The sequence below is a fragment of the Siniperca chuatsi genome, linkage group LG11 (assembly GCF_020085105.1).
Source record: "Siniperca chuatsi isolate FFG_IHB_CAS linkage group LG11, ASM2008510v1, whole genome shotgun sequence".
Taxonomy (NCBI): Eukaryota; Metazoa; Chordata; class Actinopteri; order Centrarchiformes; family Sinipercidae; genus Siniperca; species Siniperca chuatsi.
Window position 1 is genome coordinate 424,209 of NC_058052.1, and position 14,130 is coordinate 438,338.

Genomic DNA, 14,130 nt, shown 5'->3' on the forward strand with positions numbered 1-14,130 from the left:
GGTGGTTCCTAGAGTCTCCAAAAGTAGACCGGGAGCCAGAGCCTTCAGTTATCAAGCTCCTCTCCTGTGGAATCAGGTCCCAGTTTGGGTTCGGGAGGCAGACACCATCTCCACATTTAAGAGTAGGCTTAAGACTTTCCTCTCTGATAAAGCTTATAGTTAGGGCTGGCTCAGATGAGTCCTGAACCATCCCTTAGTTATGCTGCTATAGGCCTAGACTGCCGGGAGACTTCCCATGATGCACTTCTTTCCTCTCTCCTCCTCTCCCTCTCTATCTGTATGCATTTTTATCCCATTACTGCATGTTACCAACTCAACATCTTCTCTCTGCCGTAGTTCTGTGCTTTCTCGTCTCTCTCCTCTCTCCTTCTGTCGCTTTCAGCAGGTATTTCTGCCTCCGGAGCTGCAGAGTCTGGATCTGTGGTTGTGGGCCACCTGCTGCCCCCGTGTTCCTGCAGAGTCTGGATCTGTGGTTGTGGGCCACCTGCTGCCCCTGTGTTCATGCTCGACAGTTGCTACTACAGTTATTACTCATTATTATTCTGATTATTATTTTATTAATATTACCACTACCATTACATTATTATTATTTTAAAATCCTATGTGGATTTTGTATTGTGCTTCTGTATGCTCTCTCTCTCTCAATTCAATTAAGCAGGCTTTATTGGCACTGGAAACAGCTGTTAACATTACCAAAGCATGTGTGAAATAAAAACATAAACAGAAAAAATGTGCTATTAGTATATATACAGATAAGGTAATATAGCAATAATAATAATAAATGTTGACTTGCAGTTAAAAATACAAGTAAGTGAAAACTATATAAACACTGCACCATTTTAATGAATCTCTCGCTCTCTCTCTCTGGATGGCCACACACCATTGAGTCTGGTTCTGTCCAAGGTTTCTGCCTCTTAAAGAAGTTTTTCCTTGCCACTGTCGCCAAATGCTTGCTCATGGTGGGATTTGTTGGGTCTCTGTAAATAATATTATAAAGAGTTCGGTCTAGACCTGCTCTATAGGAAAAGTGCAATAACTTCTGTTATGAATTGGTGCTATATAAATAAAATTGAATTGAAATAAAATTGAAAATTGAAATTGATTTTTTCCAGTTGGGAGAGCTTGCGTTAAGATTTTGTTATATTTGTTATGTTAATAAAAAGAAGCGTTGTATTATATTACATTTCTATACGTGACTAACATAATGGTGCTTCACATTAAAAACATTTGAAACAAGAATTAACTTTTGCTCTTAACTCAAGTCCTTAAAACTGAGAGAAAAAAAACAGAAATTTGAACTACAGTTCCATGACAACTGGGCAAAATCCACCTGCTGATGAAGATCATGTGATTTGACTGAAAGCTCCACAACAGCTACTGAATGGCCCCTGTAGTGAAACTGTTTTGTCAACTGCTGTTTCTAAGGTTAAGGAGTGAGGAGGAGTGAACTTTCCATCTCATTTGCAGAATTTGATAGTGAGTCTCTTGTATTAGTTCAATAAAGGACTTTTTAAAATTCACTGAATATCTGGAAAAAGTAAAGCCCATCAAAATCAAAGTGAAGTGTTCCTGTTGTGTCATACTGAGGTGATGAGTTCACGTCTCATGGATGCACCCTCCCCCCTAAATCATTTGGATTTTTCATGTTTAATTTATTCAACTGTTCTGTAAATGATATAGTCAAACATGAAGGTCTACCAGGTGCCTCAAACTAGTGGCCCAGGGGCCAGATCATTTCATAAGGTTCCCCGCGTTTCCAATTTATTGTCACATCTGGCCCACAAGTACATTATTTATTTTTAAGTATTCTTACTTTTTTCTTTAACAATGCTGTAAAATCAGGATAAAACTGGCCTTTTTATTTCATATTTAACAAGCTGTTAACATAACACATTGGTTAGGACCAGGAACACGCTGGTTTCCTGCAGCTACCTGACATCAAAACGTCTTTCTAAAGCTAAGAGAGGTTGATGTGGAGGTCAGACAGTTCCAAGAGGTGGACAACTGATTCGTTTTTCACGGTGTTTAATGACTGCTTCCTGTCCCTGGTTGTGAGGAAGCTGTCGCTCTCCAGAAATGCAATCTCAAACAGCATCTTTGTATGTACATTGTTTTATTTTTTTTCTTAATTAAAATTTCAGTGTTTTTATTTGCAGAGTCTTCAAGTGGCCCCTAGGAGAGAACAAAACGGCCAGTGGCCCCAGGTAATTTGAGTTTGAGGCTGTTTCAAAGCGTTCTCCTCACTGCAGTGTTTGCAGCCCTGCCTGTACAACCGAGAGGAAGTCAATTCTTTACATACAGTTTTTCATCAAAGTGAATGAATTCATTTAATTTAAATTCAGACCACAAATGTGGAATTGAAAACAAAGCTATGAGGCACTGATGAGTAACATACAACTCATGAGTGTGAGTGTTACAGTCACAGTTTGTGTGTAAGCATGACAACAGGTTGTATAATGTGGTGGTGCATTAAAGTGCTGCATGTTAAAAAGCAGAGCAGTTGAAAAAGAAAAAAGGGTCATGGGCCAGAGAAGGTTAACTTCTACATTTAGCATATAAAGCAACCAATGCAAGCCTCCCCATAAACTCAATCCACGATATGAAACGCCCCATCACACTCGCCTGACAGCAGCATGACGCAAAAACTCAATTCATACGGAGGGATCTTAATGAGCGGATTCACTCAGAGTTCAACTTTGGTCCACGTTTCAACACACACACACACACACACACACACAGTAGAGTCCAAAGGGGAGGAAGATATCTAAGTCCATTCAGTAGTACAGCTAATCTCTGTGGCACACTACAAACTGCACCCAGTCACCAGTTCAGGAGGAGAAGGTGCACAGGTGGCTGTGTCGCTATCTCGATGGCTGTTTTCTGGGGCTGGTTGCACAGACATCTTAGACTGGTCTACAGTTAGGCCAATGCAAATGAAAACAGTTCAACAAAAATAAAGACTGACTGACTGACCAGCAGCAAGCAGAGGACAACATGGTTACTGCAGTTATGTAGTGAGTAATAAGGAGGAAGAGAGATTTTAGAGTCCAGACATACGTTCTTGCTACTGCTTCAGTCGTGAATGTTTCTAGTAAAAGGTCTTTGTAGGACACAAGAGACAGAGAGACAGAGGGAGAATGTTGTGAGGAAGAGGACAGTTTTCTGTTCTCAGGCTGCATCACTGATGGATTTTAAAACTTCTTGACCAGCGTGAGTGCGAGGGACGCTCAGCTCCAGTTCTCGCAGAGAGCCCACAGATATCACATTCTGGTTCTGCCAAGTCTCCTTCAGCAGTCTGTTCATATCAGAGTTGTTTGACCGCCATTATTACTGATGGCTGGGGTAACGGCCACTGTGGGGCCTCAGAGACGTTGGAAATAGATCCACCGTGTACAGAGCACATTAGCACACAGGCTAGGCTGGCAGCAGATCCTCTCTGAACGCCGTGAAGGAGCCTGGACACCAGACAGCCGAAATATAATAAAAATAATCCTTCAGTGGACATTTGGGGTCAGTTTTAAACCAAAGCATTGGACAAATTGTAATTTCATTGCAATCCAGCCAATAGTTTTACTTTGTTCAGAATACACAGCAAATTAGGTGTCTGGCCTTAAACAAACAAGTGGTTCAGTTTAAGGCAGAGTGTTTGTGCAACCAGCCCTACGTACTGCCTATAACCACACCACAAGCTCCAAACTATTATATTTTCAATCTAACATCACTTGGCTTGGTTTTTCTGACCTGGATAACAAATAACTGGAACTATTTTCTCTTCCTGTGGAGTAAAAGCACACTTACAAACTCATGTACACAATATCCACCCTTATTTAACATGCTGAATGTATTAATATGCAGAAGCTGTTAGGTTTATAGGATGGTGAGCTGTGCTGCTGTCATGGTGGACGCCGCAGCTTTGTTCCAGAGCAGCTTTCGGTTACTCTAAACAAGTTACTCCTGTTTGACTTCTCCCTTCAGCTTCCTCTTGACTCGAGAGTACGGGCTCAGTGCATCATCCATGATGAAGTCGTACAGGACCTTCACCCACGATGTGTACTGAGGCAGGTCATCATAATACTCTGCTGCTATTTTCTTCACCTGGAAAGCAACAAGAAACAGAATGAATGCTGCTTTAAGATGACATTTTAGATTTGAAAGAGCCCTTTACAGATTACACAGCCTAGAAATGCTTTCATGTTTGAAGCATGCTGATCATTTTGAAGTTTCACTTTTGCTTCCACCCAAGTGAAACAGCTGGGTTGGGTGCTGCTGGCTCCGACAGACCTGTGACTGATGGGATAAACTGTGTGTGGTCAGAGCTGATAAAGCCTGTGGATAGCAAACATGTCAGAGAAACCAAACTCATTTTGTAACGCTACTACTGTAAAACCCCTTTCAAAACCCTGTGTAGTAGCTGTGTAATTCTTCTCCCCAAATGCATCAATTTAAGTCAAATGTGTAGTGTTTTATAGCTTTATATATATAACATTATAATGCTCTATCTTGCAGGTCTGAGGCTGGGGAGAACTGTAGATTCTGAACTGCATTTTGCTGTACTGGTACTTCATCTGTGAAATGGCAAAACTGAATCCAATCTAATCATCAGGGAGTGTACCTTTACTGTCCTGACACACATCTACTACTTGGGTTGCTTTTAATGCAACAGACAGTTGTGCACACTGTGAACAACTACATTCCTAACGAAGTGCCTGTCCGAGTGGGTCTGATCATGAAGTTGCCCAAAGACGACAAAAGAGGCATTCAAGAAGAGATCAGGGCAAAAATGTCAGGATAGTTTGACCAGCACAGTGAGATCATTCTCACACAGTAACATGGTTGCACATCCTGTTTGTTAGAGGACTTAAGCTGCCTGCCTGGACTGATTTGTCTCCATCCAAATGATTTCTTGCTTTCTAACCTCATGGAAATGCAGTCTGACTGAAAAGTGTGCCACCTGTGGGTAACAATGATCTCCACGGTCACCCAGCTGTACTAACCATGGGCAGCCTGCGTCCTGGGATGCTGGGGAAGTCGTGGTGCTCGTTGTGGTAGCCCACGTTGAAGGTGAGCAGGTTGAGGGAGCCGTAGTAAGAGTAGGTCTCGTGGCCCTTGAGGAACATGTAGTGCTCAGCTATGAAGTGACCAGAGATGGGGTGCAAGCCCATCCCCAGCATGGAGCCAGCCAGCATGTAGACCACAGGCTTGGCCCCCCACAGCCAGTAGAGCAGGATGTCAAAGGTGAGCTGGAAGGCCACGTTGGTCACCTCCAGCTGAGTGATGGGTTTGGGGTTGATGCAGAGAGGCCGGATGGCATAGAACAGCGGCTGCAGAATAATCCAGATGAACTTGCGGAAGCGCGTGCAGAAGAACCAGCCTTCGAACTCAGTGGGGATGTCTACATCTACGCCGTCCCCGCCCAGGTAGCGGTGATGGTCCAGGTGATAGCGCTTGAAGGAGGCAGAGTAGGGCAGGCCGATGGGTAGGTTGGCAAACATGGCAAAGTAGCGGTTCCACATGGCCTTGTTGTTTCCAAAGGCCGTGTTGTGGGAGATCTCGTGAATAGCAAGGGTCATTGAGTGGTTGATACAGCTGCCAAAGGCATAAGTCCAAAACAAAACCCATTTCCAGTCCAAGTCTTTGACCAGGTAGAAAGCTAAAAACTGTATAGCCACCATCGTGCACACGATCCATTTCAGCCTCGGGTCAGGACCCATCAAAGACTTGATTTCAGGGTATTTGGCTGTAGGAGAAAAACAAGAGACTCAGATTCAGTGAAGATTCATATGCTGAAAATAAAACTTTGTATCTGACCGTCAGATCATGTCATTTCACACGTTAAACATTTAAACGGAGGTCTGCTAATGTTTCGATTCAAAAAAGTCAAAGTAAAAACAGAAAAGTTTGATACGTCTGCATTATTTTGCTTCAGAGAATTAATATACTGTGAAGAAGCATTTCAATGTAGCAGAGGCACCTGGTGAAATGTACTTTACCATTCCACCATTCTCTGATGAGTCAGAAGGCAGCAGCAAAGAGAAATCACCTACAGTACATGTCGCTGTGGCACAAAGTAACTGTACACAAGTACTCAACCACATTCTGATGCACAGTACAAGCACTTCTGTTGAACACTGTCAAAAGGTTATACTTCTATTTCACTATATTTCAGGAGGGATTACGTGTGTGCAGTTACTAGGTTTCCACATGCAAAACATTCAAAAAGCAGGGGAGAACTGTATCAGAAGTTCGCCACTTCAGGAATGCAGAGCTCTTTACACCAAAGCTGTGGAGTGCGTCCTTTCAGGTCTGTGTCACAGAGGGGCATTATACTGCAAGGTGTAAACTCAGGAGGTGCAGGAGGTGAACCACACAGAGCATCTTACAACATACACTCTGAGAGCACTGATGCACATTCGTTTCAGAAAGTAACTTAAATTGGCAAGAGAATTCCTAATCTTTAGATATTCTAGCATTTGCTGTGGGGGAATGGCAAAACCACACAGTGTTAAACAAATAAACTGTTGGATATCGCTTAAGAATAACTGTTGGTAAACACGCGTATTAAAGATGCACATTAGCAGCTAATAAGTGACTAACTGAACATTTGCTGTCAATAATTATCATTGTCTGTACACCTGTTACATTTATTGTGTTGCAAGTCATTTTATCAACAATTAATATGAAGGTTTATATAATCAATATTTTTTGAAGAATAAGTGCGTCTCACTTCACTATTACGAGCAAACACCGTTGTAATAAAAGAATCAAACAGAAGTCAGCTTTCAGATCTGTTCACTAACATCTTAACTGGTCATTCCCAGCTGGAGATGTTTGTCTCAGTGCACAATATAACCACTCAGCTTAGACTGAAATTATGTGAAAAATGTTTCTTAGAAAATTCTTGGAAATGTTATCCTTGTAATAATACCATTTGATATGTAATAAGCCTTCAAATCCAGGTATGACGGGCCATGGTGGTGTAAATGCTAATACATGTTGCAGACAGCTGATTCGCTGTGAGGAAGTGGGGCAGCAGAGAGACCAAGGCTGTAACTATGCAGTAAACCCTTTTATCAAATCTTTGTTATCTTAATCGCTGACGGGAAACTGAAGAACGGTAAACACGTAGGGGCATTTCAGGTGACAGGGTTGGTGTGACGCCTCACCGGCAACTCCGATTTCTCTGTATAACTGGCAGCCAGGCGGTTACAGTTTGGTTGTCCACATAATTAGAGGCAAAACTTGGACTGGTTTCACACCATATTGGTCAGGTAACTGGGTCAGCCTTGATTCTTCTAATACCAGAATCCTGTCAATCATCTCCTGAGGTAACAGCCATGTTTTGTTCTCACATACAAATCAAACCAACCAAGCTGTGAGCTGGTGTGTTTCGTTAATGACAAGTCAGTGTGGAAGCAGTTGGGAGTCACCGTGGTAGCCTCTCTGCACCAGTCATTTATCAAATACAGAACTGACTGGCTGGGGCCCAGGGGAAATCCAGCTAGACTTTCTTTTAGGGTAAGTCATGTCAAGCTGTGCAAACAGCCAGGTGTTGATAAGACAATCGATGTGATTACAACTCGCTGAACATGGCCACATTACTGACCTTTAGACTGGACTAAAGTTAACCTTTAAAGTCGAGCTGAAGGAGAAGGGAGGGGGAGGCACAAGGTTCATTTTGAAATTATGAACTCCTCTATTCAAAAGGAAACAGCTGAACATCTGCCAGACTGCCCATCACTGATTCCCAGTAGGAACCAGCATCACAAAGACACTCAAATGGAACACAAACTGAACGACCTGAAGCTACTAGGAAATGTATACATATATTATATGCTGCCAATAAATGTGTGAAAATAAAGCAGCATTGTTTGAGTTGCATTCTTGCAATGGGTTACCTATAAACAGACAATGTGCACATATTATTTTCTTTATGAAACAGACATACAGATGCTAGAGGCGTGGCGCTGCTTCCCGCGCAGCACATCATGATTTCCGGGATATCGAGAAACACTGTCTACTCTTTCTCCCTGCTCCATTTTCTGTTTTAATCTTATTAGAGGCCCTTAAATTAAAACCATCACTGTCCAGGGCAACAGACTCAGATCATTTCATCTCGTGGTTCTCTATAGACCCCCTTAATCCCAATTTTTAGAAGAAGAATTGGGAGATTTTATCTCAGACCTTGTTACTCATTCTGACGAGAATTTAATTATTGGTGTTTTTAATATCCATCTGAATAAGGCCTTCAATCCTCTAAGTAAAGCTTTTCTGGCACTTCTTGATACTTTTGGTTTCACTCAGTTAGTGTGCACTGCAGTGGTAACAGCCTTTACTTGATTCTATGGAGCGGGACAGAGGTTTCTGCTCCCACTGTCTCTCCTGTCACATCTGTGCTGTCAGATCACTTTATTAAATCTGAAGCGACACTAGTCTGTCCTTGTAATGTTGGTGCTGATGTATTCACCCCTCGCCACATTGGTCCATCAACTTTAACTGCATTGGGTGAGCGATTAAATTAAATTACAACTAAATTATACCAGTGACTTAAACTCAGCCCTTTCTAGTCTCCTGGATTCAGTTGGATTTTTTCTACTAAAACAAGACAGTCAAAGAGGTCTTGTCCTCATCCTGGTTTAACGAGGAAACACATGCTCTTAAGCAGGTCTGCAGGAGATTGGAACAAATGGTCTAAATCAAAACTGTTTTTTACCTCTCATGGCATGGTACTGAATTACAAGCGTGCTCTGTCTACTACCAAAGCAGTCTATTTCTCTCCCCTAATCTGTGACAACAAACACAATCCTAGATTTCGCTTTTTGGATTTTTTCTGCAGAGAAATAGATGACATTAGATACGAAAGTAGCTCCTCGTCTCCTGCTACTTCTGTAAAATCGGCAGTGTGACATTCAGCAGCAGATGGCCGCCCACCATTGAGTCTGGTTCTGCTCGAGGTTTCTGCCTCTTAAAGGAAGTTTTTCCTTGCCACTGTCACCAAGTGCTTGCTCATGGTGGGATTTGTTGGGTCTCTGTAAATAATATTATAAAGAGTTCGGTCTAGACCTGCTCTATAGGAAAAGTGCAATGAGATAACTTCTGTTATGAATTGGCGCTGTATAAATAAAATTGAACTGAATCCCAGTTAGTCTCTGCTCTTATTTTGAGGCTCTCTCTCTCGAAACATTGTCTGAGCTGGTGCTAACTTCTACACCAACCACCTGCCTCTTCGACCCCCTACCAGCTAAACTTTAACCTCATCCACTCTACCCCTCCCTACAGCACAGAAAATTTCTGATCTCTCTCTCTAAGACAATTAAATCATTAATCACAATTACTTGTATGACAATTAATCATCAACTAAAATTTCATAATTGTGACTGCCCTACTCATACCCAGCTCCCTCCTCTTCAGTTTGCTACTTCTGTGGAAACGTGTTCACAGCAACCTTACTAATCTGTAGTGTAGCAGGGCCTGAGAGTCTCCTGATAATGCTGCATTCAGTATGTACTAACATGAATAATTCAACCCAGGAGACAGCTCTGCTGTCAATGAGTATCTTTATCCATGGCTCTGGTCTCACTCTCAACACAATGGCAGTACTTTTTGTTGGCCAATTAACTTAAGTGTGTGTTATGTTAACAGTGAAAAGACAGATTAGGGGTGTGCCATATCATATCGTTCACGATAATACGGTATAATTTTTAATATATAAAAATAAATCATATCAAGATAATGGCAACATAGTGACTTGACGTAATGATTTTGTACCGTTATGCAGAGCAACAACAAGCATCACTGAAAGCAAAAGTAACATTGCTACCAGCTCCACGGTGGAGGAGTTGGTTCTAAAAAGGGGAGCGACTTCAGTAGTGGAAGTGGTTTGGTTACAAAAGATCAAGCAGTGTTTCCCACACACGGCCAGGTATATTAACAGCGCCATCCGCGATTGATTAACTAGTGGACAATCTCCCCTCGCTCTACTCCTCCTGTGCGGGCTACTGACAATCGCACATGCTCTGCAGAGAAACACACAGAGAGAGTCTCCTACTTATACCGTTGTTTAGTAAAAGCTTGTAATCGCGCCTGTTGGTGCCGATGTCATTCGGTGCCACGTTGGTTTCGATCGTTTCGACAGGCTACGTCATTAACAACAAGCCTCCTTCACGCGGCTCATGAAGAGGTGGACTTGCTGGTGTGTTTTGGATCATTGTCCTGCTGCAGAACCCAAGTTCGCTTCAGCTTGAGGTCACGAACAGATGGCCGGACATTCTCCTTCAGGAGTTTTTGGTAGACAGCAGAATTCATGGATCCATTTATCACAGCAAGCCTTCCAGGTCCTGAAGCAGCAAAACAACCCCAGACCATCACACTACCACCACCATATTTTACTGTTGGTATGGTGTTCTTTTTCTGAAATGCGGTGTTACTTTTACACCAGATGTAATGGGACACACACCTTCCAAAAAGTTCAACTTTTGTCTCATCAGTCCACAGAGTATTTTCCCAAAAGTCTTGGGGATCATCAAGATGTTTTCTGGCAAAAATGAGACGAGCCTTAATGTTCTTTTTGCTCAGCAGTGGTTTTCATCTTGGAACTCTGCCATGCAGGCCATTTTTGCCCAGTCTCTTTCTTATGGTGGAGTCATGAACACTGACCTTAACTGAGGCAAGTGAGGCCTGCAGTTCTTTGGATGTTGTTGTGGGGTCTTTTGTGACCTCTTGGATGAGTCATCGCTGTGCTCCTGGGGTAATTTTTGGTCGGCCGGCCACTCCTGGGAAGGTTCACCACTGTTCCATGTTTTCACCATTTGTGGCTGGATAATAGCTCTCACTGTGGTTCGCTGGAGTCCCAAAGCTTTAGAAATGGCTTTATAACCTTTTCCAGACTGATAGATCTCAATTACTTTCTTTCTCATTTGTTCCTGAATTTCTTTGGATCTCGGAATGATGTCTAGATTTTGAAGATCTTTTGGTCTACTTCACTTTGTCAGGCAGGTCCTATTTAAGTGATTTCTTGATTGAGAACAGGTGTGGCAGTAATCAGGCCTGGGTGTAGCTAGAGAAATTGATCTCAGGTGTGATAAACCACAGTTATGTTTTTAAGGGGGGGGCACACCATCACTATTTCACACAGTGCCATGTAGGTTTGGATTTTCTTTTCCCTTAATAATAAGAACCTTCACTTAAAAACTGCATTTTGTGTTTACTTGTGTTATAGGAAGGGGGAATATATATAATCCCCCCCTTCTTCTTTTGATTAATATTGATATTATTTTAGGGCCATATCACCCACCCCTATTAGAGAGAGATGTACAGAAAACATATACATCCTCAATCATTGAAAACTAAGTCCACATGGTCCCAGGGGACTGAGGCAGACCCCCTGATTTTCCTAAAAGGGCACTTTAGCTGCGTTTCCACCGCAGGGACCAGGGTCTAAATTAAGTTCCAGTACCCCACAAAAAGGTTCCTGCTTGGGGGGTTGTACTTTCCAAAATCACAGGAACTTTCAGGGTGGGGCTTGCAGCGCTGAAAATTTGATTGGTCGAGCTCCAACCGGCAGAGCAGCAGTGGTTTGACCGTCTGGATCGATGCATTGATGCCGGGTCACAGGACGGCCTTCTCTGTTGAAGCCGTGGTGGAAGACACGCGAACGGATGACCAGTCGGTTGAAGGTGAATCACATGCTGCTTTTTAAATCTGTTGTCATGCTATTGCAACCCTAACAAAAAGCTAACGTTTGCTACATGCTAACGTTAATGGTGTAGAATCATGGTGTTCCTTAAGACAAGGGTTGGCTATATCGATCGTACAAAATGATATCTCATTAATGTCGTCGCAGTGAGACACAGTATTTAAAACAGGTGAGGGTGCATAGGTTAAAAGAAGCAAAGGTCCTTATGCTGAACTGCAGGTGATGTGTTTAATAAATTAAAATAAGAGAGTTATGCAGCTGTGTGATGGGTGTAATTTGCCTAATCTTCCCGGGTCTTTAGACCGCGGTGGAAACACGCACAACAATGGGAACAAAATAACTTTTTAGTTCCTTGAAAAGTAGTTCCTGCGGACAAAAGTTCCTGGTACTTTTGGTGGAAAAGCAGCTTTAATAAAAAGGAGCATTGCATATGTTGCTGCCCCTCACATTCAATTATGTGAATCATCCATCACAGAGCCTCCAGTCAAACAGTCAGTGTCTCAGTTCAGTTGTCAAGTGACCATTTCTTCTTTGTTAATGTTCATACAACAATAACAGCGTACAGTGCTGTCTAGTTGAGATCCCACGGTTTGTAAAGATAGCAAAGATGTTGGGCTGAATTTTACAGAAAGCGGTATGAATGTCAGGGCTGCAACTAACGATTATTTCCATTATCGTAGAAAAGGTTTCAGTCGTAGTCGTCTGGACACTGTTTTCAGAATCAAGACGTTTCGGCTCCCATCCAGAAGTCATTCTCAATTGTGAAAAAATTGGACGGGAACTGGAAATTTAAGCTACTCTGAGTTACATAAGCCCTGCCCTCAGGGAGGAGTCTACCTGAGTATCTGTTAATAGCTAGTTTCACCTGAAACTGACCTAATAGTTCCCAAGATGGCCCAGTGATCAGTAATCAGGCCTATTGTTCTCTGGCTGCATCCACTTCATCACTGTTAAGTGCCTGATTAGTATGTGATAGGCGTGACCAAGGTGATAATACACTGTGATAGACTTTGGGCAGATTAAACCTCAGAGACAGACCCAGGGGAAATCTTCAAATGTCTTGGTTTGTGCTACAACAGTCCAACTGACATCGCTTTAGTGTGAATTGCAGGTTGCGCAAAAAGGATCAACTCCAGGTAGTTTTCATCTAATGTGTTTATTTAACGCTGGCTACTTAAAATATCTCTCAAAGGCCAACATCAGCATCAACTGAGGAACACTTTCAACACATGGCACAAGTGTGGAAGACTTGTGCTGGCCTGGTCTTCCGTTACGCTGTATCCATCTATGGCAGTATCTGGTTAAACCGTTACTGCAACTTTACTGTGAGGTCTGTCATTTCAGGGAGTGGCGACATGACGAACTCACGTTACTGTGGCTGTAACGTTAATATGTAACATCAAGCTAACTAATCTAGCTGCAACTAGCTTGTACGCTAACTATGTAGATTTTAAAAGAGTCATTATAACGGACGTAAACCATTCACCAATGTTAATCGTAAACTATGTCGGCTAGCCATACTAGCACTGGAGGCAAACAAACGGGCGGATATGGAACCGTTAGCTTAGTTACGTTAGCGAACCGAGTCAGCTAACTTACTATGGTGGTAGTATGCGTGCACCACTACACGTTTAATTAGCGTTAGTAATCGAAAGAGTCACCCAGCTCAGTCAACGTAGTTACCTCTAAGTAAAGTTAACTACAGGTTTTGTTAAAAGTTGCTAACTAACGCACAAGCTAGCTCACCCAAGATCTCTTTTCTCCTGTCGGCGTGCGGCTGGTCCGTATACACCCACTCGTAGTCCTCACGGGCGACCCGGTTCCCCATCTTTCTGATTACTGTTTTAAACAACTTTCTTAAACAAACGAGTATCTAAATATCACAAGTTCGCTTTAAAGAAAGAAGTTCTCTGATTCCTCTCCTCTCCTCTCGCCTAACGCTGTGCGTCTGCTGAGCCCTGCCCCTTGTCTGCAGGCAGCTCCTCCTCCCAGCAGGCCTAGCGCTATCTAACGTGTCGAAGAGCAGCACAGACAGCGTGATCTCCGGCTCGTCCTCCTTTATTATCAGGCGAGCCAGCACTGGTGCTCCACCTTCCTCAAGCTTTTCTTAAAACAAGACAGCACAATGAAAATGTCTTCTTTGTTAATACATTGCCCTAAAGCACCACTCGGTCCACCTATGCCCCCTTCTCAGCTCTGATGGGGAAACCGCTGACATTAAAAACCCCAAGTTAAACAGTGCAACCCCAGCCAGCCATTGCCCAATTCTTTTAACAGTTTTATTATGTTTTCTGTAAGTTATACTACATTATGGTCTAAAATACTTATTCAAAGCCATCTCCACACACACACACACACACACACACACACATTGGTATTAATCTGGTAGAGAAATACTAAATCCCTTTAATTTTCATGAAATGTAATATCTGTTGCCT

At 42.7% G+C, this 14,130-nt stretch overlaps 1 protein-coding gene across 1 annotated transcript; it reads right to left on the reverse strand.

The window, feature by feature from the left end:
• Positions 1 to 2,096: 2,096 nt before the first annotated feature.
• degs1 (delta(4)-desaturase, sphingolipid 1) lies at positions 2,097 to 13,722 on the reverse strand. The gene is made up of 3 exons (XM_044213029.1): positions 13,439 to 13,722; positions 4,995 to 5,737; positions 2,097 to 4,095 (listed from the first exon to the last, which is right to left on the reverse strand). The coding sequence occupies exons 1-3, from the start codon at positions 13,518 to 13,520 to the stop codon at positions 3,949 to 3,951; spliced, it is 972 nt and encodes a 323-aa protein (XP_044068964.1). The 5' UTR covers positions 13,521 to 13,722; the 3' UTR covers positions 2,097 to 3,948.
• Positions 13,723 to 14,130: the final 408 nt, after the last annotated feature.